The 24,563-nt window shown below is 33.9% G+C and overlaps 5 protein-coding genes across 5 annotated transcripts; 3 read left to right on the forward strand and 2 right to left on the reverse strand.

Annotated features, from left to right (window-relative positions):
- Positions 1-339: 339 nt before the first annotated feature.
- Positions 340-14,170, forward strand: LOC118753762 (EP300-interacting inhibitor of differentiation 3-like). Its single transcript, XM_036488641.1, has 5 exons — positions 340-538; positions 12,674-12,906; positions 12,975-13,142; positions 13,552-13,884; positions 13,945-14,170. Exons 1-5 carry the CDS (start codon positions 448-450, stop codon positions 14,008-14,010), a joined length of 891 nt encoding a protein of 296 aa, XP_036344534.1. The 5' UTR covers positions 340-447; the 3' UTR covers positions 14,011-14,170.
- Positions 6,582-8,946, reverse strand: LOC118753761 (odorant receptor 7a-like). Its single transcript, XM_036488640.1, has 3 exons — positions 7,530-8,946; positions 7,099-7,456; positions 6,582-7,034 (listed from the first exon to the last, which is right to left on the reverse strand). The coding sequence occupies exons 1-3, from the start codon at positions 8,288-8,290 to the stop codon at positions 6,963-6,965; spliced, it is 1,191 nt and encodes a 396-aa protein (XP_036344533.1). The 5' UTR covers positions 8,291-8,946; the 3' UTR covers positions 6,582-6,962.
- Positions 14,171-15,372: 1,202 nt separating the features above from the next.
- LOC118753763 (vacuolar protein sorting-associated protein 4B-like) lies at positions 15,373-17,275 on the reverse strand. The gene is made up of 7 exons (XM_036488642.1): positions 17,206-17,275; positions 16,994-17,142; positions 16,788-16,923; positions 16,004-16,723; positions 15,864-15,948; positions 15,653-15,796; positions 15,373-15,580 (listed from the first exon to the last, which is right to left on the reverse strand). The coding sequence occupies exons 2-7, from the start codon at positions 17,127-17,129 to the stop codon at positions 15,479-15,481; spliced, it is 1,323 nt and encodes a 440-aa protein (XP_036344535.1). The 5' UTR covers positions 17,130-17,142; positions 17,206-17,275; the 3' UTR covers positions 15,373-15,478.
- Positions 17,276-18,458: 1,183 nt separating this feature from the next.
- On the forward strand, positions 18,459-19,917 carry LOC118753759 (mitochondrial fission process protein 1-like). The gene is made up of 4 exons (XM_036488638.1): positions 18,459-18,673; positions 18,751-18,838; positions 19,255-19,480; positions 19,558-19,917. The coding sequence occupies exons 2-4, from the start codon at positions 18,790-18,792 to the stop codon at positions 19,721-19,723; spliced, it is 441 nt and encodes a 146-aa protein (XP_036344531.1). The 5' UTR covers positions 18,459-18,673; positions 18,751-18,789; the 3' UTR covers positions 19,724-19,917.
- A 1,151-nt stretch (positions 19,918-21,068) lies between these two features.
- Positions 21,069-24,505, forward strand: LOC118753760 (cytosol aminopeptidase-like). Its single transcript, XM_036488639.1, has 8 exons — positions 21,069-21,204; positions 21,307-21,422; positions 21,500-21,635; positions 21,994-22,499; positions 23,208-23,427; positions 23,492-23,741; positions 23,823-23,896; positions 23,973-24,505. The coding sequence occupies exons 1-8, from the start codon at positions 21,091-21,093 to the stop codon at positions 24,141-24,143; spliced, it is 1,587 nt and encodes a 528-aa protein (XP_036344532.1). The 5' UTR covers positions 21,069-21,090; the 3' UTR covers positions 24,144-24,505.
- The last annotated feature ends 58 nt before the right edge of the window (positions 24,506-24,563 follow it).

Here is a 24,563-nt window from a genome sequence, read left to right on the forward strand (position 1 = left end):
AAGTAAAACCTATGCAAAATCGGCTATTTTTTTCTTGCAAAACGGCTAACAAATCGGCTGTCGGCTGTAAAAATTTAAACTTATATATTTGAATTTTAAGAAAGTAAGGCCTATGCAAAATCGGCTATTTTTTTCTTGCAAAACGGCTAACAAATCGGCTGCCGGCTAAATCGATTTTTTTCCGGTTGTTTGCTGTCTACCCGGAAAACGGAAAAACCGTCAACACTGCTCCTCTTTCATGATTATAAATATGGCAGGACCGCACAGCACTTTGACTTTTGTTGACATATGACAACGTATGTAAACTTGGCAGCATTGTTTTTTACCAAAAAGTTTGTTTACGTTCGCGCCGATTAGATTTTGTTTAAATTTTGTGTTTTTAGTTGGTTTTCATTACAAACACATAAATACTTTGTCCAAAAAAAAATCAACATTAAAATATAAACAATGAACAATTCTTCAGATGAATTGAATGCAACACAGGCGCTGGATCGCAAGCAGCGCCTAAAGGACTTGATGGAGACCAATAGAGCTATTCGTAAGTGCGATACGAACAGATGTAAACAATTTTATAATGCGCTATTTTATTTATTTCTATAAATTTATGATATTACCCATATTCATACAATCTTGTGCTCACTTACGTATGCTTGTACATATGCATATTTTATAAAATTTCATTTTATTTTTTGGCGTAACGTAAGCGTCTGATCAAAAATGGTCCTTGCACTTGACTCACTGGTGTTTTAAGTTCAAAATAGTTGGTGTTTGATGTTTGGGAATGGACATTCATATGTATGTATGTATGTAGTTGAGCGCATAAAAATTCGATTGCGTTCGCTTGGCCATGTACACATGGAATACGGCGCTCCAGTGAAAGGATCATTCGACTCGGCACCCATGGGTCGACAACAAAATGGAAGTACGAAGTGAAGAAGGACCTGTCTGCACTCGGGATGAACAACTCGCGCATGAATTTCGGCCCCGGCTCACAACCAAATAAGAACAAGAAGTTACTGCAGGGTATATCCGATTCTCATGTCGTACATTTCCTGCAAGACTTACAATCCAAAAAAAAAAAAACTCGAAAAAACAGCTTTAAAGTTTTGAATTTATGTACATATCGCACGTTTAATAATATAGAGATGTAACACAAAATTTACGTTTTTAGAGGTTTCCTTATGTAATTAATAAGCTTGATAAGGAGAATATGTTCAGTCTAACAGATAACCAAACTTTACCATTTGTCTTTTTGTATACCAAATGTGTGAATTGATAAAACTTTGATTGCTTTTTCCCAAAAAATGGAAATTTTGAAATACTTCGTTGTATTTTTAAACGTGCGATATATTCATATAATAATAATGAATACATATGTATAATATTATTTTCTTCTAACTTACTGGTAATCGGTACAGCTATGAAATTTTTACACAACATACAAGGGCAGGTAGCGCTTATTTCTGCATACTTAAAAGGATTTTGTTTTATTTTGTATTATGAGACTTGCAGCAAATTTGCGATATCAACTTAGTAAGGCTATAAGAGAATCGTGCGCTATTGCCTTAAATATTAACAGCCACGATATTCGTAGTTTAATTAATAAATCTACATGCTTCGTACCTATCTATAAATATCTAGCTCGTCGCAAGGCGCCGCCAAGTCTCTAGCCCAAATTTTCAAAGCATATTCTTTTGGCGGCCACTGTGGTGTAGTGGTAAGCAGTGCGCGCTTCCACTGAGCTAGGTCTTGCTTCAAGCCCTAATCAAATCAACATCGCAAAAAATATAGAAAAAAGTGGTTTTCTTAACAGCCGTCTCCTCGGCAGGCAATGACAAACCTCCTAGTGTATTTCTGCCTTGAAAACAGCTTCTCATAGAAATACAATCGCCGTTCGGAGTCGACGTAAAACTGTATGCCTCCCCTTTGTGTGACAACATCATGGCGCACGCCGCAAATCAGAGGAGAAGCTCGGCCAAACACTAACATATGTGTAAGCGCCATTCTACAGAGCTGGGTCGTAATGATTCCTTTAGGAATTAAATTACTCCCAATTACAGATTACAAGGAATTTTAATTAGGAATCAATTCCCTCAGTCCACAGCAAAGGAATCGATTACTTTTTCAATTCCTTGAAGTAATTTCAAATGTAATTGGGTTTTTCTTTAATTCCATTACAAGGAATTTCATATTGTAATTGGAATAAATTACGTGCTAGTAATGTAATTTTTTTTCCAATTCCTTTGAAAGGAATTGAAAATGTAATTGATTTTTTTTTCAATTCCATTACCTGGAATTGCAAGAGTACTTTAGTTTTTCCAATTACTCAAAGGAATTGTAAAAGTAATCGAGAAACTGAAAGTTCATTCACGAATATACAATGTGGAATTTTTGTTGTGGTCAAAGATTAAAATCGAAAGTACACATTGGACATCTTCTATGTATATCTATATATATATAAAAATGTTGTGTTCGTATGTCACGGTCATCCAAACCCGAGAACGGCTGAACCGATTTGAATAATATTTTTTTTATTATTCGGTATAATACCAGAACCAATGATATCGCAAAAATTTGGTGGGTTGCCACCTATTTTAAAATTTAATTAATTTAAAATCAATGAATTATTACAATATGGGTATTAAGTTAAAGAGGTTTAAGAAAGATAACTGCCGGAAGTATTTTTGACGAGGGTGGCCTCCTATTTGAAAATTTAAACTCAGTCAAATTGTTAAAAAAAATTAAATATTGCCATGTGGGTGTCAAACTAAAGAGTTTTAAGAAATAAATAAAATATTACAATATGGGTATCAAATTAAAAAGGTTTGAGAAAGATAACTGTTGGAAATATTTTTGAGGGGGCTGCCACCTATTTGGAAATTGTAACTCAGTTAAATTGATAAAGTAAATGCAATGTTGGCATGTGGGTGTCAAACTAAAGAGTTTTAAAAAGGCTTACAGTCTACCATGAACACTTCCAGAAATATGCAATATGAAAAGTTCGGTTTATATGTGAGGTGCCACACGCCATTCTCCAACCATGCAAATTTTTCTCCATGAGTATGGAATTGGTCTTATATATGTATATAGATATCACCATACCCAGTTCTAGTCCTCTACCACAAATATATGCAGTTTGAAAAATTCGGTTTGTATGGGAGCTGCCACGCCCCCTTTCTATATCGAAACTTTTTTTAGCTATAACCATCCTTGGAAAGCCTGCAGTAGATTCCGAAATTTCAAAAAAATCGGTACGGCCTTTCTCGAGCTTTGCGAACAGAAAAAAACGCCTTTCAAAATATATATTAGTATAGACTAGCCAAACTCTGCTTGTTTTGCGGGTTAAAACACTCCTACCGATGAAAATCGATATATAAATAAACAAGTTTGCAAGGGATAAGTGAAAGTGCAATAATTTTTTGTATGAAATACTAGCAGGAAATTTAACAAAGCTATTGCAATTCAACAGTAAAAAATTTTTTTTTATATAAATTTTTCGATTACTTATTAAATTACTTTGAGGAATGGAATTGGAAAAAAAATCAATTACATTTTCAATTCCTTTCAAAGGAATTGGAAAAAAATTTACATTTTCAATTCCTTTCAATTGAAATAAAAGAAATTACATTACTAGCACGTAATTTATTCCAATTACAATATGAAATCCCTTGTAATGGAATTAAAGAAAAAAACAATTCCATTTGAAATTACTTCAAGGAATTGAAAAAGTGATCGATTCCTTTGCAGTGAACTAAAGGAATTGAATCCTAATTACAATTACTGAGGAATGTAATTGTAATGTAATTGCATTTACCCAGCTCTGCCATTCTATTATTATTATTATTATTAATATTATTATTATTCTATTCAAATGCCAAAAGACGGTGTTTCAGCTGGTGTTCTTTTTAGAAAAGTGTTTAAAAATACTATTACACTCATACCTCGTTATATGGCCTTGATAGGTTCCGAAAATGTTGACCGTAAAGCGAAACACCATATAAAGAGATAGCCGATTTCAGACAAATACATATTAAACGCATGAAACTGGTTCAAATTTATGGAAAATGTGGGAGTTAAATTCAAAATGAAGCCTAAAATTAGGCATAAGTCACCTCACACCTCTTGTGATTAGATGGCGGGTTACTTGTATCTTAACGCATCGGGATATTCATTCAACTTTATCAACCAAATGTAGAAGTTTTTATCGTTAGTTTATGGCGATAGAGCGTTTTTCAGATGCACTCGGTCACAAGGAGCCGGCAATTTAAGCACAACAGGTACGAAGTTACTTATGCCCCTTTCAAAATAAACGGCTCATATCATGGTTATAATATAATGAAATTAAAATGACGAAAATCAGCAGTTCGTTTATGTTATTTTATGATAAACTATCTTAAAAAGAGTAAATCCAACTTTTCACGGTCCGGCCTTAAAAAATTTTTCCAATGCTTGTGGTTTTGCATTTCATTTAAGCTCATCTGGAAGTTATACGTAACACAAACAAAATTGACTCGTCTCTATTTCGTGCAACTTTTGCACTTCTTGATTCGTCGGGACATTTCGGAGACTTTTCCATGTCCCGAAATCCCGGGATTACAGCTCCGGGATCCCGATATTTGTACTGATTCATTTACAGAATGAAAAAATGTTGAAATCGAAAAAAAAATCATTTGACATGAAACACGAGAAATACAGAACACCAAAATTTGGATTCAAAGTGAACTTGAGCCCTTGGAAGTGAATTTCAGGACATGCCTGAATAACTGTACTTGTTCAAATATTTTGTGCAAGAACTGTGTAATAACGAAAAATCTGTAGCAATTGAAAACACAACAAGCTGTTACAGTGTGGCAGATTTGTTCTTCATTTTACTTTGTTTGCCTCTTTTGGAAAAGGATTTCTGCAAATATGAGTAAATGTTTTTGACAAGTAATACAGATATTTTAGAATAAAGATATGTAAACATCAAACTACGCACTCTTTTACTAAGGGGCATTATGATCCCCTAAAACCAAATGTGGTGACAATGAAACTGTGTTGTGAAAAGTTGTGATGATGACAAAATCCCGAAAAATCTCGTGATCCCGGGATTGGAATTTTTGAATCCCAAAATCCAGGGATTGTTAAAATGGGTCAAGATTAAATGCCCAGTTCTGGTACAAAGGTTTTCCAAACAAAAAGCGCCCTTGCCAACTTTCATCGCTCTTTTGACAGAAAGCACTTGAATGTCAGCGGACAGAGGAATATTTTTCTCTTTTTCTATTTAATTTTTTATTCAATAGTTTCCATTAATTTTTAGAAACTTTAAGTTTTTCTTTTTTAAGTTGATTTTTATGTTTTAAAAATAAAAATATAGTTTTTTAATTGAATTTAATTTTTAGAAACTTACAGTGGTGGAAAAATAAATAGCGACACGACTTTTATCCAAATTTTTCCATTTTTTCTTTTGCTTATTTAATATTTATAATTTTTTATAAACTTCGTAATCAGATTTTTTAGAATTTTTTTCAGTGTGTAGTTATAGCCTATTAAATTTTAGAAGAATGCAAGTTTTAAGTTGCCAAAAAATCGCGTTGATTTTTGATCATTTTTGTTCCGAATGTATTTCCATACAAAAAAAAATTGTCGAACATACTTTGTATGAAAGAAAAAGCGTTAAAAAAATTGTCAAAAATCAACGCGATTTTTTAGCAACTTAAAACTTACACTTCACTAAAATTTAATGGGCTATAAAACTACATACTCAAAAAAATTCTTAAAAATCTGATTAAAAAGTTCAAAATTTAGATGCAATTTTGCAGAATTTTTATAGTTTTTGCAAAAAGTTTGAAATATGAATTTATATTGTTATGGTAGATAATGACCGATAATTTTATAAAACAAAATAATAAATATTAAATAAATGAAAGAAAAATAAGCAAAATTTGAAAAAATTTCGTTATTTTTCCACCACAGCATATTTTTACTATTACATTTTTTTCTTTTTCATTTAATTTTTTTTTTCATTTACTTTTTAGTTTTCATTCATTTGAAAAGGATTATAAATTTAAAAATTTTTTTTAATTATTGAAATTTAAAATTTTTGTATAGAAAATGATAAAAAAATTTCATGATTTTCGATTCGTACGAAAACAAGAATACGCCTCATTAATTTTTCTCTTTCTAATTCACTTTTTTTAGTTCTTTTATTACGTTATTTTAAAAAGAAAGGTTTTTTATGTAGTTTAATATTTAAGAACTTATTTTATTTTATTCCTTTTATTGCTTAAATTCTTTCCTTCTCAATTGATTTTTCTTTTAATTTTTAGATTTTATTCTTTTGAAAAGGATGTTTTTTTTTAATTTCATTTAATTTTAGATTTTCGATTTCTTCTAATTTTTACAATATATTATTTAAAAAAAAAATATTTCTTAATTTTTTTAACTTTATTTAATTTTTGGGAAATATATTTATTTTGATTTAATTAAAAAAAAAGTTATTTTAAATATTATTTAGCTTTTAGAAATGTATCTCTTTAATTTTTTTAATTTTTTCTTTTTTCATATTTTTTTATAATTTTTAGTTTTTAGTTAGTTAGTTTAGGAAATCGGTATATATTTTTTTAAATTTCATTTAATTTTTAGAAAACTTGTTGCTAAAAGATGCTAAGACCTCCTCGCTAGCAAATCTTTCAATTAGTCTTTCGGAGAAGGAGCTTTCAAGATAACTGCCAAAATTGGCAATCGTTTTACGAAACTTTTGTTGCTATTTTTGTCCTGCAATTTATTGAATATTTAAAATATAATTTTTTCAACTAAAGTTGTGGGCAAACTACATGTGCAATTTTATTCAATTCATAGATAAATTTTTTTCTTTTCGAAGTTTTTAAAATTACCAAAACCGCATTGATAATACATACATATGTATGTGTATTTCCACTGCTGTGTGTGTTGATATTCTTGTGTCCGTTATATATCTACCATCAATCATTGGCATTTTGGCCAATTCCCATTTGCTTTATGAAAGCGTATAGTGTAAAGGAAAATTTAGCAATCTGAAAAAGACAATAGCATCCATTACATTTGCTTACAATAATTTTCGAAACTTATAAAACATACTGAAACATTCGTAGCCATATTGATAGTAAATAACTTCATGGCTTTTATTTCAATTGACCTTTGAGAGTGATGCATAAAATAAATGATCGCTTTACGAAAACATCGATCCTGATCCACCCAATTGCAATGAAAAATGTCGTCGGGCAATTTCTCGCTCTCCGTCATTAATTGTGTGGCGTAATAGCAACATGGTGACGTCTGCAGTAAAACGCACAGCAGGTACACTGTCGCGGAGATTTGTGTGCTTAGATCAGCAAAAATGAATATATTTATCATAGTGACACACAAAATTGAAGCAAATATCAAAAATTGCGTAAATATTGTTTTCGAAATAACCGGTTCCACTACCGCTACCAACCTAATAAATATATATAAAAAAGTCAGATGCAGTTGCTTTTCTCGTGCATATACTATGTAAAACATTTACTCACTCTAAAATCTGCTGATGCGTAACAATGCAATCTACGAGCTCTTCCATCTTATCTTCGCTACTCATCTCAGCGTCCGTGCCCAATTGTTGAACTCGGCGGCGTAAAAGCTGCAAATGCGCCCGTATAACGTAGATATACACTGCTCCATATGTATCGTTTAAGGCCTGATAGTATAATGAGAAAAAGAAGAAGAACACATCAGCCACGGATTGCGCTAAGAAATCTATTCGGGAACGATTCCAGTCCAAGAAAGGTATCCAGAAGCCAAAGGGCACTCCACCTTTTATCACATTAGGCATCAATGAAAACAACATGTAACACATGTACGCTATAAAAACAGCTGAAATCATTCTGTTTCCCATAAGCGCAGATCTACGTATTAGGGCTACATCTTCTGGCTTCTTGTACCGTGCATCCATAGCTGCCAATGTAGGTTCAATACTGCGCAATCGATTCAAGGATAGCGCCATGATTATAATTTTTGGTGGCATACCAAGTACATTCAGACCGGCCTGTATGCCGTTGAGGAAACGCATCGTTCCTATATCGTGTCTCGCATATTGGATGATGGAGCCAACCACGCAAACTATTGGTAAAATGAAAATTATGGATCCATTGAGAAGTATTGACCAAATGTAGTAAAGCGGGCCAGTATCTTTTGGGGGATTTGAACCCAAGATAGTATAACTCTTGAAGAGGTAAAAGAATGCATCACTTGAACGAAAATTAGCTATTCCGCGTCCTGTTAGCAACTCAAACATTTTTTTCCTCTAATTAACCGCCAATGGTGCGAATGAGAGATTTGAAATTCTGAAAATGTTGGAAATCCACTGCGAAATGGGATTTTATATTACGAATATAATATAAAACTGTGTAAGCCATGGGCGCCAACAAAAAGGCTGAAAGGCCCGAAAATAATTTAAAAACAAGTAATTTAAAACGAAAGTTTTTAAAGATGAGCTTTTGTTAGTGATAAATATAAAAGAGAAAAAATCGAAATGCATTACCACCTAACGGCTAAATTTTTTTCGAGTTTTTTCTTCCTAAATATTAAACACATCGGACCATAAATACAATCCGTACTATTTCCAGACCTGGGCCACCTATCGCGCAAATTTTTATGGATTTATTCCTCTTCATGTAATTAAAATTTGTACGTTCCAAATATGAACCAAATCGCACGATATATATGGATTTTCCAAATATTTCGATTTCTGCGCCACCTATCGGGCAAAATTCCTTTTCGAGTAAATAATAAACATGCCAAATATAAAAAAACTAATGCGGCTCTGTAGAGTAACATTGAGCATAACCTTCAGCTCCGTTAAGATTAGGCAAGACCTCTCTGCGCCTTTATAGACCTAACAAGGTTTTAGAACAACGATGGCCAGAGAGACTTTTGCCCGCGGGCAAGGCGGTGCCCATCAGCGTTTAAAAAAAAGGCGATTCACTTTTCAATTTCATTTTTCAATTTGAAGCTGGTAAGTGTAATAAGAGCTGGTCTAGCGCTGAACAAGGGCAGGACAAAGAACCTCTCTGGGAAGACATTAAAAGCCCTAGCGTCATTATGCCTGTTCTTTTATATGGTCAAGAAACTTGGACGATACCGAACTAGGATGAGAAGGCTTTCGACACTTAAGTACATATGAACTATTTTACGTAAGATCTATGGCCCTGTTCTCGAGTGCGACGGATACCGAAAAAGATGGAATGACGAGCTTTTTAAAAACAGTGAAGCGCATAAAAATGCAACGGTTGTTGGCAAGGCCTAAGTGCTCGCACTAAGAGCACACAATCATGCTCAGCAAACAGTTCTTAAGACGTGAGCACCCACTTCCGCAAAGTCGGTGTCGCCACCTGGCCACGTCAGAGGGAATCTCTACGTACTGATGGACAGCAATTGGACCCGCTATTGTATAGACAGACAAGCCATACGGACATTTATAGAGAGACCGTCACACAGTCCCATAAACAAAATTTTAATAAAATAAAAGTGCTTGGAATATTTAAGTAATATAAATTTTTGCAAAGCTAACATAGTACCTTTAATAGATTTGTAAGTTGAATTTACCAACTATCCTTTTTATTAACAGTATAGGGCGCTAAAGTAAGAAAATTTTTATTTTTTTTTTATTACTTTGAAACTTAATAGTTTTATTTACGTACAAAAAAAAAAACAGAAATAATTTTTGGTAAATGTTTCTTATTTTAAAAGTAGTTTGTGCTAACGAAAACTTTTGCGATGTTTTTATTGGAATTCCCAAAATTGCAAAAGTTTGGTGGAGTGAAATAAAAAAAAATTGTTTAAGGCTGCGTTATTTTTTATTTCCTTTTTTGGTACGTTTTGTAGTGCTTTAATAGTATTTGTGAGGAAGTTTTCGATCTTTTTGCCGGAACTGTAAATATTATTTGCATTTTTTAAGCCATATTTCTCAAGTTTCAGAAAAAAAAAGAGCCAAGCTTATGAGTATCGCCAAAATTGCAAAGAAAAAAAAAATATGGTGTTAAACTTTTTTTAATACTATAAAAAATTAAGCTAGTTTTGATGTAGTGTATAATTTTTATTAAATAGCGACAAAAAATAACAAACAAATTGGAAGTATTCAGACAGGTTCTGCAATTCACTCCCAAGTGAATTTCAACCAAACTCACCTTGAATCCAATATTCAGCCCTCTGTGTTTACTTGACGCGTTTTATTTCCACTTTCTCTCGGATTCCAGAACCTGCCTGTAAAATTCGGAAAGTGAAACACAAATCCCAAAATACGGATTCAAGGCGAGTTTTGTTGAAATTCACTCGGAAGTGAATTGCAAAACCTGCCTGATTTCTACCATTTTTTTTTTATTGAGCAAATTTAGACAAATTTTTATTTATGATCCCTTTTAAAGAAAATATTAAATTATAAATTTTCTTCAATAACTAAAATCAATAAGGGCGGTAGTCATTTCCTGATACTAAATGAAACAAAATGGTAATATTAAAAAACGCAAAAAACCCACTGAATTCAAAATGGTGCATTTTTCACATATCTAGTGGTGGCTCGCCATTTCGCGAGTAAGCCAGCGATTGGTAGTGTTGTCAACTACGCTAGGCGCGCTCTAAAGATAAAAATTTTAGAGTCTTATATCTATCTATGTAGTTATCCATGTAGAACACTTTGAGGCGCAAAACCTTTTTTTTTGTATCCTCAGCTCTTGATTTCGCAGATAAACCATGGATTCTCATTGCAAAATTGCGTTATTGATTAAAATTTACAAAGAGGAAACTTTTGCAAAACGGGCGTGCACATAAATATGTATGTATATATAGTACATATGAACTATTATATTGAGTAGGAGTATTTCAAACAAGTAGACTAAATTCCTGGCGCCCTTTAATTAACTGAAGATAAAGTTGCTTTAAACATTATATTTACGTACATAAACAATGTATGTACATATGTATATATAGATGTAAAAACATACACACGTGCGAGTTTTATTCGAATTACTTGCGAGGAACAGATGCAGTGCACCAATCTTTTACTAATATACATATATACATATCGAGCCCTAACCGCCAAAATGACGTAAGCGACATTTTTTCAAAATTTTCTTTTTGATGCAGAAATATTCCTAGAGCATCTAGATGCATTTCTGCATCAAAAAGAAAATTTTGAAAAAAGTGTCGCTTACGATATTTTGGCGATTAGGGCTCGATATATTGGGGGGTCTCTAAATCTATTAACATTAAAGTCCTTTAGTTTGGACGCAAACCATTCACGAAAATTTCAAAATTAAAAAAAAATAATAAGAATCGCTACCAAGATTTGAAAAAAATGATTTTTAAAATTGGGTTTAACTCAGCGAGTTTGTGAATTTGTATGAATAAGTTCCAATAATATGATAACCAAAATTTGAAGCCAAAACTTTTGGGATTGTATCTAACTTGTGGGATTAAAATCCTGGTAATAATCCCTAATAATTTGTTTTGAATTTTGAAAATTTCGTGGATGTCTTTATTTTCTTCGTAAACGGGTGCCTTATACCGATATTTAGATCAGCGATGCCCACTCTTGAGGCAAATTCCCCCAGATTCCTCAAAAATATCCCCCTATTTGCAATGATATTCCCCAAAAATATCTTTTACTATTTAAGTCACTTCATTCTCATTTTTAAGGGCAGTTTTTTCTAATACTATATATAAAACTGACAATTCTAAGTACTTTTCATAAAACACATATGTCAAATATATACAGACATAATCGGGCATGGATGGATTATTCCTTAGTCAGATACTTCTTGCATTTTTATAATTATCTACAAGACGCACCAAAATTAAGAGAAGTTTTATTTTTAAATAGTTGTTTTGTAAGTAAAATTGTCTCCAAGGTATCTATGTTAAGCCTATTTCTGATTGGAGTTTTCATGCCGTGAAAATGCATTTTTTTTTTAATTGAAATTCCATTATTTAAACTACAACATATTTAACCGAATAACTTTTGTTTTATTTTACTAAGAAAGTATTAAACTAAGAACGTATGGAATATTTTTTGACGATTGATTAAACTTAAAAAAAAAATCAGTGCTAAATACATGTGAGTCGATTCGACAAATAATTATTAAACAGTGGTTTTGTTAAACAAAACTAAGTTGTTTTTTTAGATACTACTACCTAACCGTATATAAACCTCATACTTTGTTTTTTTCAACCACCCTCAGTTTTCCTTAAAAATTGACTGGTATTTTGTTTACCAAAGTGTGCTCCTGATAAATTAACGTTAAATTATTATTGACATTAAAACGGTATTTTTTGCGATTGTGGTTTCTACACATCGTAAGAAGATGCCCCCAGAGTGTATGTATGTAAGTAAATAATCCTTTTGGTATATCTCGCGATGCCAAAATAAAAGAGGGAAATTTGTAGACAATGGCACTCAATCACCTATACGTCCGGTGCTGACATTATATTTTGCATTTTGGTACCAGGGAAAATGGAGTCCAAATATGTTAGCTGACTACTGTTTGACACTAAAAAGAGATATACCTGATTTTAAATATTCCCGAAGATCCTCAATAAAATTAAAATTCGGCCAAACATCTTACAAAAATATAGCAGGCAAATATTTATGTATTTACATACCTATTACATTTTCTATTCACAGAAACTCGCTTAACAGTACAAAGTGTCGAAGATACACTCAATGAACTATCTAACGTTGTAAAAAGGTCCGATCTGATTCATGGCGAGGGGAGCGTCACTGATCGAGCAGAGCACACCAGTGAGGTGATGCGAGATGTACAATTGCTCAAAATGAATCACGAGCTGATGTCCAAAGTTTTTCAACAGAGCTCCCTAATGGGATCTTTCAGCGAACAAATCTATCAGAATGCCATTGTAAGATCACAGTCCTAAATATGTACTTGCATCACATTTCAAATATCTCATACAAATTTCATTTTCAGCGCCAAACTGTCGCCACGCAAGGCGATGATGATTGGAAGCCCTTCACAGAGATCGCATGTTCCATAGCTCGCATGGCACGCGCGAAATCCACAATGCTGGGCGCGTATAAGGTTGAGGTAAAAGAACGCATTGTTAAGGAACGACAGCAACGCAAGAAAGCAGAACAGGTAGGTGGCTAACAAGGCAATATAAATTGATATAAAGGTTTGAACAATTTTAAATCAATCTAGTAGCACATTTCCAATGAATGCGGTTAGCATTAGTAAAAATTTTAATTAGTGAGAAAATCGCAATATTTTTATTTTTTTTTGTATTAAAGCGTGTTAATTATGTTCCGGAACGATATTAACGCAATTCTGCGGCGACAAAAGGTACGGTGACAGTGGTGGTCATATTATAATCCACAAAATATATAAGTTACTTTAGGCACATTCAGAAACTTTGACAGCATACACGCGGAGAAAAGAAAATTTATTGCATTTTGAATTTTTAGTAGTGAAATTTATACTGAGTTAACAGAACACCATTCTACCGTTAAGCTTTTGTGAAAAATGGCCTATTTGTTGCTCTTTACAGGCGGAAGAAAAACGTCCAGAGCGCGTCGATAAACTGCAGCGCCAGGACAAGGGTGCCAAAAAGTTGAATATTGTGCATAAACAATTGGTTCGAATGTTCAAAAGTAATGGCGGCCAACCCATACCCTACTATCAACTAATTATCGATCCGAAAAATTTTATGAATACCGTTGAGAACGCATTTCAAATAGCCTTTCTGGTGCGCGACAATTGCCTTGCGATCGAAACAGGCGAAGACAATTATCCGCATGTACGTCTGGTACGCAGCGAAGAGGTGAACACCGTCAAAGAGACCACACAAGCAATTTGCACGCTAAATGTGGAAAAGTGCCGGGTAAGCACAAATTTGCTAATGCAAAGTAGAAATGAAAGCATTTTGTTTTTTTTTTTTTAGGAAATGATTGTTTTTTACGAAATTCAACATCCTTTGCTTGTAATAGAAAATAGCGAAGGCGAATAAGAAAACTGTTGAACCGAATGCTTGACGTATTTGTAGGGGAACAACATCAATGCCAGAACAAAGTACAATTACAATGAATTACTATTGATTATTTGTTTTTAATAAGAATATCTTTTTATATACTATTTTTGAAACAAAGCGTGAGAATTTCATATTTTTACATACACATTTTTGTTACAATTTTGTCAGCCAGCCAACCATTATGGCAAACACACACATTCTACCTCGCTAGTGTCCATATAAAAAAATACCTGATTTTCCTACTCCATATTCGCATACAATGAGCTCATTACAAAAAAAAATATTCAGCATTTGATACAGCGCCATTTTGAAAACGCTTTTCACTTCAGTACGACGCATAAATTTATAATGCCGAAATGAAATAAAAAATGCAATGTGGACATTACGACAGAAGAAAATACTTAAATTTTACTACAAATCTGTTTTTTACCAATAGCTTAATTTAGATATCGAGTTGGTCAGAAAGAGGTTTAATGAATTTCAGCCGCCAATGCACAGTGGTTCAAAACTGGAATTTAGTGTTCATAATTCACTGGAGACTTCATTTTTCACTCAATTTGTTAATTTTAAATTTTTATTTTTATTTGCAAAAGACCAGTTGAGCCCGATTTTTGAATTTTGGTTTGTTTGTATTAAATTTTTTTAATGGAAAGTGCAAAAAAGGAAGCAATTGTGAAGAAAATATACTCTCTTGTTCCAGTTAATAAATTTTACATAATAAAAACGTAAAAATATGAAATGTTATACAAAAATTTTCACCAAAATTAAAATAAAAAATTTTGAGTTTCTAGAAAAATTTTGGGTATGCAGCTTTATAGATCAATAAATTTTAATATAATATCGCGTTGATTATCAATATTATTTAGCTAACATTTCGAGCAAATGTGCATTGCTAAATGAGAAATAGAAGCGTTTGTTATATTATTACAAATGAACGCGGCTTGCACTTTATTATACTAAAACTTAATGATCTATAAAACCGCATAGCCAAAATGTTTATAAAAACCCAAAAAAAATAAATAAATAATTTTTGTGAACATTTTTTATAACATTTCAGATTTTAATTTTTTTTTTTTTTTGGGAGGTGTAGAGTCCTCGGTTTGCTTTCAACTAGTTTTTATTACGTAAGATTTATTAACTGGAACAGGAGAGTCGATTTTCTTCAAAATTGCTACTTTTTATATACTTTGCACTAAAAAATTCTATACAAACAAACAAAAATTAAAATATCGAGCTCAACTTAAAAAAAAAATAACAAATTGGGCGAGAAATGAAGGCTCCAGTGAATTATGAACACTAAATGCCAATTTTTAACCACTGTACGACGGTCCTTCACGGCGATTTCTTGTTTGTTTGCTTTATATCAAATAGGCAACAATTGATCAATTTGCGTACAGTATTCACTTATTTTAATAATAAAATCAAATATTCTTAGCTTTTCTACAATTTATCCCTCTTGTCCAAAGTCTTCAGTGAACTTGCGCAGCTTTACTAGATCATCATCGTTCACAGTGGGTTTGGTGCGAGACAAGGACTTCAGCATGTCACGCTAAAAATATAAAAAATATTTATTATGTTAAACAACAAGCAACGAACAAATAAAAGACTCTTTAAGTTGTACCATAGTAACTGGAGGCTCAAATAATTTATCACTGGGCACATCCATCCAAGACATTTCAGTTGCGCCTTCATCGCCTGGTGAACACGGCACCAACAGGTCATCAACTATCTCTTCTTTATTTGTTGGTGATGGACCGGTTACTCGCTAATAAAATATAAAAGCATAGAATTAAATGCCGACATTTCTATTGGTAATAAATTAAGACGCTTACTTTAAAATGGGTGGCGGTTTGCACTTTACGCACTGGTTCCATGAGTGCGTCACGAACAACTATTGAAATATCAGCGCCGGAGTAGCTGCAAATGAAATTTAATTCAGTTCCAAGTTGCATCATAAGTAATGCATACTTACCCATCGGTTTTCGATGCCAGCACTTTAATATCGGCCTCAGTTAGCACATGAGTGGTATTGCCTAAATGTATTTTAAACATTACCAGACGTGCCTGTGCTTCCGGCAACGGAATGTATATACGTTTTTCGAATCGTCGCCGTATAGCTGAGTCCAACACCCATGGTATATTGGTGGCGCCCAATACGAGAATACCATCGGTGTCGTTGCCTACACCTTGCATTTGCACCAAAAACTCTGTTTTGATACGACGCACGCTATCATTCTCGTTGTCCGAACGCGCCGAGCACATAGAATCGATTTCATCAATAAAAATGATAGATGGTTTATGTTGACGTGCTAACTCGAAGAGATTCTTGACCAACTTCTCAGATTCACCTAGCCATTTAGACATCAAATCCGAACTGGACACGGAAAAGAAAGTTGAATTGTTTGCCTCAGTCGCTACAGCCTTGGCAAGATATGATTTGCCAGTACCAGGTGGGCCGAAGAGCAGAATGCCCTTCCAAGGTATGCGTTTACCAGTAAAAAGATGTGGAAACTTAATTGGCAGGATAACCGCTTCTTTTAGAGCCTCTTTTGCAGCATCTAGGCCAGCTACATCGGACCACTTCACATGCGGCTTTTCAATGACTATAGCTCCTTCTAATTTAGCTTGCAGTTTTTTCTTCTCAGGATCTTCACCATCTGAATCGCTATCGTCCTTTTTGTCTTTGTCATCCCTAAAATATTTTAGAAGTGGATTAGAAAGAGTTCGTAATTTCATTTCAAAAATATGTTTCCTACTTGGTACTGGATTCGCCTTCTTTTACAGGCTTCTTTTTGCCTTTCTTCAAATACTCCTTGAGTTTTTCAGCACGGTCCAAGTACTGTAGACACTTGGCTCTTATCGAATCCTTGGCCTTCTCGCCTTGTGCTTCGTCTAAAAAGATGTGTAATGTAAATATATCTTATCCAACGTTACAAGAAGTATCAAAAATATATGTATTTACACTTGATAGCATGCAGAAAATATTCAACACCATGCTCATACAGACGCAACGCTTCCGCATAATTTTTGTTGCGATCTTCCTCCGTCGCTTTGGTCACCAAGTCGATAGCTTTTTGCAAAGTTGTGCCCGAGGCCATGCTTGTCGCGTCACTAAGTTGTTCATAAAATAATAACGCATTAAATGTGATGGTAAACACATATTTAAGTACATACGTAGATACGCTATGAATCTTTATTGTTTTTCCAACTATAAATGTCCTGCCCAGCTGACATCTCCGATAAAATGATGTCACTTATAAAGTTATAATCACTGCGGTATGTACAAAAAAAAAAATGGTGCAGGCAAAATCGATTTCGTAGGTTAAGTTTTTCATTTTTTGTTTACTTTCGAGTGGTATAAGCGATCTGAATTATTTTTTAAAGCAAATATCAACGTAAATTTATAAAAATAAAAGTCAATAGTTCGCAACATTAAACTCGATATAACAAACAAATTTAAGGAATGACTAATCCACGCACAGAGTTCTCATAAATTTTTTCGCAGTCATTGCAGTTGATCATTTTGATGCCTGTATCTAGGTATGGCCACAGAGATTCGATTCGCATATCAATTTAACTTTTTATTTCCTTACCTTTTATTTTGTATTACAACAAATCCAAGAAAAAGTTATTTTATAATAAAAAGACGTAGATTTTCCTTAAATTAATGCCTCCAGTTGAATTTTCGCTATTTCGTACTTTTTCTTATCGCCTACCATTCGTTGCGCATTTGACATTTGTTGCATTGTTGTTTTTCATCACTTGGTTCGTGACGATTTCGTTTTGCGATACTGTTCGCTTCTTCCTTTTTATTCTTCTAACGCCAGGGTTGCTTTTTCTTGGTTTAAGATGGCGAAAGGAAGAAAATTGCCAAACCGATTGGCGGGATTGATGTGTGACTGCACATGCAACTGCTTTCTGAAGTTTCGCAATTTGAAAGCCTTTTGAAATATATTGCCTTATACCGCCTACACAGAAAGAAGTTGCGCGCAGAAATATTTTGCCTTACCCTGTTTCACCCGAAAAAAATGCACCCGGAAATTTTTATCCCGTCCATACCAAAAGTGAAAAGTGAAAAGGTTCGGGGAAAATGAAACTCATGATCAGGCTGATCGTTTCAATAGAGTGGGTGTAATAGCTCAAGTGATTTCGGTCAATAACTTTTAAAAATAGAAGCCTCCGCGGTCTGGGGTGTTCACTCTTACACCCCTCATACCTATGGTGAAATCATTGTTGCGCCATGCCTCATACCCGGTATTTTCCGATTAAGAGTACACTGTATCGAAATTTTCCCAAAATCTGTGTAAAACGCAGTTTCAAAAAAAATGTACTATAATCAAAGAACCTAGACTTACGTTTCGATTATTTTTACAAATCCAAATATTGGGCATTCAAATGGCTGTAATTGATATCGATCTGATCTGGCCACTTTTGATCAGTTATGTTTTGCTCCCCAATTTCGTAAATTTTTGGTTTTTGTTCACATGTAAAGAAAAAGGGAACAAGCAAGCTTTGCCAACAATTGAGGTTGATGATAAATTAAAAACAAAAATGACGGAAAGATAAATAACAAGTGAATACTTTGGGACTCTTTGGAGGAGGAAGGGCATCAATAACAAGTGATTTTAATTGGCATGCTCATGTAAGTTATTAACTTGTTCACACATTGTTCAGTCTTAGTATTATATAATAATCCCCGCTGGTATTTTTTTCTTTAAGCTGAAAATTATATATATTATAAGCTGAACTATTATCAAAATGAGCAAGGAATACGATGTTTATAGGGATAGTCCACTACGATATTTAGGTGAGTATGTATGCTTGCGTACCTTACTTATTCATGGTGCTCTGTATGATGCAATAAAGACTGCAACATGGCGCTCTGGTATGCAACGATTTCACAACAGCCATAAAACTATTAACAATCCACCAATTCTTCCAAGAACCTTATCTAGTACCTATAATAATAGTATTTGATGTATTTTGAAAATAATTTTTTTTCTGTAAACTATTGAACTAAATAAATAAGATTTCTTGACAAATTTGATTTGGAGAAAAACGAGTTTGGGCGTTGTGCCATCTTGAGTGCCATTTTTCGTTTCTGAGGCAAGGGGTGGCGGAAATTTGATGCAAATTTCACCACCTCAACATATCGGAAGAATCCACCAATAAATAATAGCATTTTATACCACAACAATTAATTTTTAAACTACGCTTCATCAGGTTATTCCAATGAGGTCGGCGAAGCCTTCCGTCCGCTTATACATCGCAATTTAGTTCGTGCGTCCTACTTACTCGCCACTGCTTATGTCTGCGCTGATGCCATTGACAAATCGGTGAAAGAACATCAACGTGGAAGTAGCGCTAAACAAATAGCTATCGTTACCGGCGATGTATTTACATGGCAAATGGTAGCCTCAGTCTTCATTCCTGGCGTTACAATAAACAGGTGTTTATAAATTACGGAAGAACACCCATGTACTGATCTAGGTATCTAATAAATTTGTTTTTTTTTTTTTGTTGCAGAATTACATGGTTAACTGGTTATCTCATGCGCAAAGCCGACGTTAGAAAAGCCTTTAGAAAAATAACGCCCACCGCTATTGGTTTGTGTTCAATTCCATTAATTATTGGCCCAATAGACAAATTTACTGATAAGCTCATGGATGCTACCTACAGGAAATGGTTCTAATAGAACATGAAACGCTTTATTTTTTAATTGGTAGAGGTGCAATTTAATGCTTGCGTATTTTACTATTACGCACGTTGTTATAGCGAATGTTCTATTTAATAGTGTTATATATATACATACTTACATATATGTATGTAGATTCGTAAGAAAATTGTTTAAATAAAAGCAAAATATTGCAAAAAACGGAGCACAATTAAATACACGATCCTTTTTAAATAAAATTTAAGCCGTTATACAGTTTCAAGTCTCAAGTCTCTAGCTCATCGGGAAGTTGGTTTAAATATTTGTGCAAGATTTGATTACACACAGGTGAAACATAATAAAAGCTTTTAAAAATGCAAAATCTCCGACATTTATTAAGGTATTGAACATTTTTGAAATACGACAAAAACCCCTCAATTTTGCCAGTTTACGAGTCATATATGTATGTAATTCTGTCCGTTACAAATAACTGAAGTAGAATTGAGGCCATGAGAGCAGAAGTGGCGTAACCCACAATTTTTTTCTTGTACTTAAATTCTTAAAATAGTTTCAAATGTAACAAATCTTAAATTAGAGGTCGATTATTACTTATTTTGATGATAGGTTATGTAAGCGACCGTCATTTTAAAATTTATCTCATTTAAGACTATTTTAAGTAGGGAAACACACAAAAAAAAATTCGGGTTAGGCCACTTCTGCTCTCATGGCCTCAATTAGAGGTATGCTAAGCGGTAAGATAATAACAGCTTCAGGTAGTTTGGTCTTGAAAATAGGCAAAATTCGACGAGTTCCACGTAGCGGCATTTTGGAAAAAAAAACACAAAAAATTGCGACATTTTAATAACTGCCTAAATGCATACATACATACATACAGTAGACCTTTATTAAAATATCGCTATGCACATTTTCAACTCTTCATAAACAAAAGACTGGTACTCTGGGGTTTAAGGCCAGGCCAAGAATTTTTATTTTAAATTTACTTACTATGCGAGGGATTAAGTAGCCGTATTATCTTCTATTCTATATGAATATTTATAACACAACTTAATCGAAAAAAAACATTAAAACTACTCTCTCCATTCTTACTTTCGGTTAAATATTGAACGGATGAGTTAATCAATATTGTGTCAAGTTACCGATCTACCATAGAAAAAAAAATTATCTAAAATAATTCAAGATCACTTTGAAACTGTACTGCAAACTTGCACTTTGTAAATCAATCAATTCACTCAACGAACTGTAACAAGCTGTGAAAAATATTCAGTCAAATCCAAATTTCAAATTTATTTTTTATTGAAAATTTTTAAGCTGAAAACCGTTTTATATATAAAAATTTGCATAAAAGGAAATAATTAAAATTAAATCAATAAAACTACTTGCAAAATATGTCCTCGATACGCATGGCAAATTGGCTAACTGGATCTCTGCGGAGATTTGGTAATGTGAAAAAATTGCAACAAGTCTATCGGAGGTTTTACGCTGATGATTCGCGTGTAACGGTAAGGTCAACTGTTTAAAGCCATTTCGAAAGCATCAGATCGCATTGCACTTGAAAACACTTGTTGTTACGCAATGCTGATTTTTTGTGTGATTTATTCCAGAAAGGACTTGTGATTGGACTGTATCAGAAGGAGGGTGAGAAAGAACCAAAGCTAACATCAAGCGGGGAGAAATTCGATGATCGTGTACAGGGCAAAGTATCGGAATTAATCAAAGAGTAAGTTTTTATCTTCATAGAATTTAACTGGTAGCCTGTAAACTAATTTCCCAATTTTCGGATGATCGCGATCCTAGAACGAATCTGTCCGGAAAATTGGGCAGGGGGAAAGTATTTAACAATATTGATCAGGAGTTTCGGTCTATAGCAGTGATCGGTGTTGGACGTGAGGGCGCCGGTTTCAATGAGTTGGAAATGTTGGACGAAGGCATGGTAAGTAATGAAACTATCCATACACTCGCAATATTATAAAATATTATAAAAGGCTTTAAATTTAAAAAACTGTAAACTTTGACAGCAAAGAAAGTTAAAAAAAATCTTTAGTAAATATGACAATTAAAATTTTACGAATATGCCGTCATTGAAAAAATTATTTGACAGAAAAATCTTTCCATTCATAAAAAAAAATCTGTAATGTAATCAAAATTGCACTACCGTATCCTAATTTTGAGTAACTAAAAAGCTATAGTTACGATTTGCGTTTCGATGCCCAAAAAATGTGTCCAATTTGAAAAACGATTAATTTTTTAAATGATTTTCTGCAATCACGTACCACTTCGCGATAATTTAGGAAAATGTTCGGGTCGCCGCTGGTGTCGGTGCCCGCAGCCTACAGATGCAAGGTTGTTCAGAGGTCTTCGTCGATTCCATGGAGTACCCCGAACAAGCTGCCGAAGGTAGTGCTCTAGCGATATGGCGTTATCAGGACAACAAAAGGAAAAAAGACCGAACCGGGACTCCCAAATTGGAACTGTACGACTCACCCGACATAGACGCTTGGACGCGTGGTCTCTTCAAAGCTGAAGCACAAAATCTTGCTCGGCGTCTAAGTGATGGTCCAGCTAATCAAATGACACCCACCGCATTTGCACAAGCGACTGTGGATGCATTGTGCCCTTGTGGTGTCACTGTGGAGATTCGTACAATGGAGTGGATCGAACAACAACATCTCAATTCGTTTTTAATGATTGCAAAGGGTTCATGTGAGCCACCTGTGCTGCTAGAGATTAGCTATTGCGGCACAGCGCCGGAAGAAAAGCCAATCTTGTTGTTGGGCAAGGGTATGACATTCAATAGGTAAGATGCAAAATTATTTAGAATTATCAGAGGGTATTATAAATTAAATAGCATTAATGAATAAAAATATTAAAAATAAAAAAATAAAATAAAAAAAAAATTCTATAATTGAATAAAAAATTAAATACAAAAACGAAGATAAATTTTTGACGAAAAAAATAAATAAAAAACTAAAATAAACTTTAGAAACATGAATTTAAACAAAAAATAAATAAAATGAAAATTGGTAATTACAAGTTGTTACAGAATAAGTAATTCACGAAACTGTTTTAAGAATTTTTCTAACACCCTCAAATTCTCAACTTATTCTTAAAAAACCATTTTCGTATGACTCCCGCACTAAACAATTTTTAGTTCGATTACTTTTTTTTTTTTTTTTTGATAAGGCTTAAGAAAGAACAATATTGGTACTATTGAGAGAAATAATAAGTTTTATGAGGACAATTTTATAATAATTTTTGGAATCTGAAATTTGCACCATTTTTTTTTTATTTTTCCACATTTACTTTTTTGTTTTTTGCCAAAAATAACCGGGCAAGTCCTGTAAAAATGGTTTTTTAAGAATAAGTTCAGAATTTGAGGAGTGTAACAAAAATTTTAAACCAGCCCTACGACCTGTACTGTACTTAAAAAGTTTATGGTCAGTGTAACACCGTGTTATTATGAAAAAATTATTTAGTTCACTAATTGATTATCAATTATTTTTAGCGGTGGTATCTGCTTGCGCACTTGCAAGGGTATGGATGAGTATCGTGGCGCCATGGCCGGTGCTGCGGTTGTGGTTGCATCCATTCGTGCCGCTGCTGCTCTATCGCTACCTATCAATATTTCTGCTGTCATACCACTTTGCGAGAATATGCCTTCGGGTATGGCTTGCAAACCAGGTGACGTAGTCACGTTGCTCAACGGCAAATCATTGGCAATAAGTGTAAGCATGAAATTGAATCCAAACCATTGAAATATTCTCGTATTTAACACTTTGTTGTTTATAGGATACGGATAAGGCGGGTGTTGTCGTGATGGCGGATCCATTGATCTATGCTCAGACCACCTACAAACCTCGACTTGTGGTCGACGTTGCTACGCTGGGTATAGGCGTTAAGAAAGCTTTGGGTGGTGGTGCAACAGGCATATTTTCCAACTCGCACTACATTTGGAAGCAATTTCAAAAAGCTGGCTCACTAACAGGCGATCGCATGTGGCGCTTACCACTTTGGAACTACTACAAGTACCTGGTAACAAGTGAGTACACATTAATCGAGCGATCACTCATGTGTGTTTGGATTGATTAATTTTTCAATGTTTTTTGTTTTTTTTTTGTAGACAATGTTAGTTTTGACGTCTGCAATACTGGTAAAGGACCAGCTTCATCCTGCCTAGCGGCTGCCATTTTGCATGTAAGCAATGATGTTTTCTATCAGGTGGCTTATTTTACCTTTACTTTTCCCCCTTCTCTCTATTTTCTTTGCACAGCAATTTGTTCCCTGTGTGGACTGGGCGCATTTAGATATTCGAGGCGTTGGAATGCTGACAAAATATGGCACCTTGCCGTATTTGCTGAAGGATCGTATGACGGGTCGCCCAACACGCACCATGATACAGTTCCTATACCAAATGGCCTGTCCCGAGCAACAGAAGCAGTAGTGGAAGTAAGCGCACGAACGACTATGTTTCTACTCAACCCTCACTGCCCTGATACGCCTAACAGGCCCCCCCCCCCCCCCCAAGATGAAGTGTATTTGTATATGAAGATGTGTAGTAGTGTCCTGAGGCCAAAATTATCTCTGTGTTTTAATTGTTTCTTTCTTAGTGATTCTAAATGGCGATGTTTATATATTTTTGATTATTTCTGTGACATGTTCTACTCAATGCAAATACATATATATTAAATATGATTTGTATTAAAAAATGGCGCTTTCGTATTTTATTTCTGTATAGCATTGTACATTGTATAAATGTTGGGTAAATAATTTTATGGAAATTGATCAAAGATAATCATAATAGGTATAAAAGTTAAACATGATATTTAAAATAAATTATGTGCTGGATTTACATACACATTTT

The sequence above is a fragment of the Rhagoletis pomonella genome, unplaced genomic scaffold (genome assembly GCF_013731165.1).
Source record: "Rhagoletis pomonella isolate Grant_MI unplaced genomic scaffold, Rhpom_1.0 Rhpom_scaffold_02831, whole genome shotgun sequence".
Taxonomy (NCBI): Eukaryota; Metazoa; Arthropoda; class Insecta; order Diptera; family Tephritidae; genus Rhagoletis; species Rhagoletis pomonella.

Bases quoted from the DNA above. Each gene is read 5' to 3' on its own strand.
- LOC118753762 (XM_036488641.1), top strand. From the start codon at position 448: ATGAACAATTCTTCAGATGAATTGAATGCAACACAGGCGCTGGATCGC. The intron at 539-12,673 runs GTAAGTGCGATA...TTCTATTCACAG, and splicing joins GGAGACCAATAGAGCTATTC to AAACTCGCTTAACAGTACAA. The intron at 12,907-12,974 runs GTAAGATCACAG...TTTCATTTTCAG, and splicing joins AAATCTATCAGAATGCCATT to CGCCAAACTGTCGCCACGCA.
- LOC118753761 (XM_036488640.1), bottom strand. From the start codon at position 8,290: ATGTTTGAGTTGCTAACAGGACGCGGAATAGCTAATTTTCGTTCAAGT. The intron at 7,457-7,529 runs GTGAGTAAATGT...TATATTTATTAG, and splicing joins ACGCATCAGCAGATTTTAGA to GTTGGTAGCGGTAGTGGAAC. The intron at 7,035-7,098 runs GTATGTTTTATA...TGTCTTTTTCAG, and splicing joins ATATGGCTACGAATGTTTCA to ATTGCTAAATTTTCCTTTAC.
- LOC118753763 (XM_036488642.1), bottom strand. From the start codon at position 17,129: ATGGCCTCGGGCACAACTTTGCAAAAAGCTATCGACTTGGTGACCAAA. The intron at 16,724-16,787 runs GTAGGAAACATA...AAAATATTTTAG, and splicing joins GAAGGCGAATCCAGTACCAA to GGATGACAAAGACAAAAAGG. The intron at 15,949-16,003 runs GTAAGTATGCAT...TTTCATTTGCAG, and splicing joins CTGGCATCGAAAACCGATGG to CTACTCCGGCGCTGATATTT.
- LOC118753759 (XM_036488638.1), top strand. From the start codon at position 18,790: ATGAGCAAGGAATACGATGTTTATAGGGATAGTCCACTACGATATTTA. The intron at 18,839-19,254 runs GTGAGTATGTAT...ACGCTTCATCAG, and splicing joins TAGTCCACTACGATATTTAG to GTTATTCCAATGAGGTCGGC. The intron at 19,481-19,557 runs GTGTTTATAAAT...TTTTTGTTGCAG, and splicing joins CCTGGCGTTACAATAAACAG to AATTACATGGTTAACTGGTT.
- LOC118753760 (XM_036488639.1), top strand. From the start codon at position 21,091: ATGTCCTCGATACGCATGGCAAATTGGCTAACTGGATCTCTGCGGAGA. The intron at 23,428-23,491 runs GTAAGCATGAAA...TGTTGTTTATAG, and splicing joins GCAAATCATTGGCAATAAGT to GATACGGATAAGGCGGGTGT. The intron at 23,897-23,972 runs GTAAGCAATGAT...TTCTTTGCACAG, and splicing joins TAGCGGCTGCCATTTTGCAT to CAATTTGTTCCCTGTGTGGA.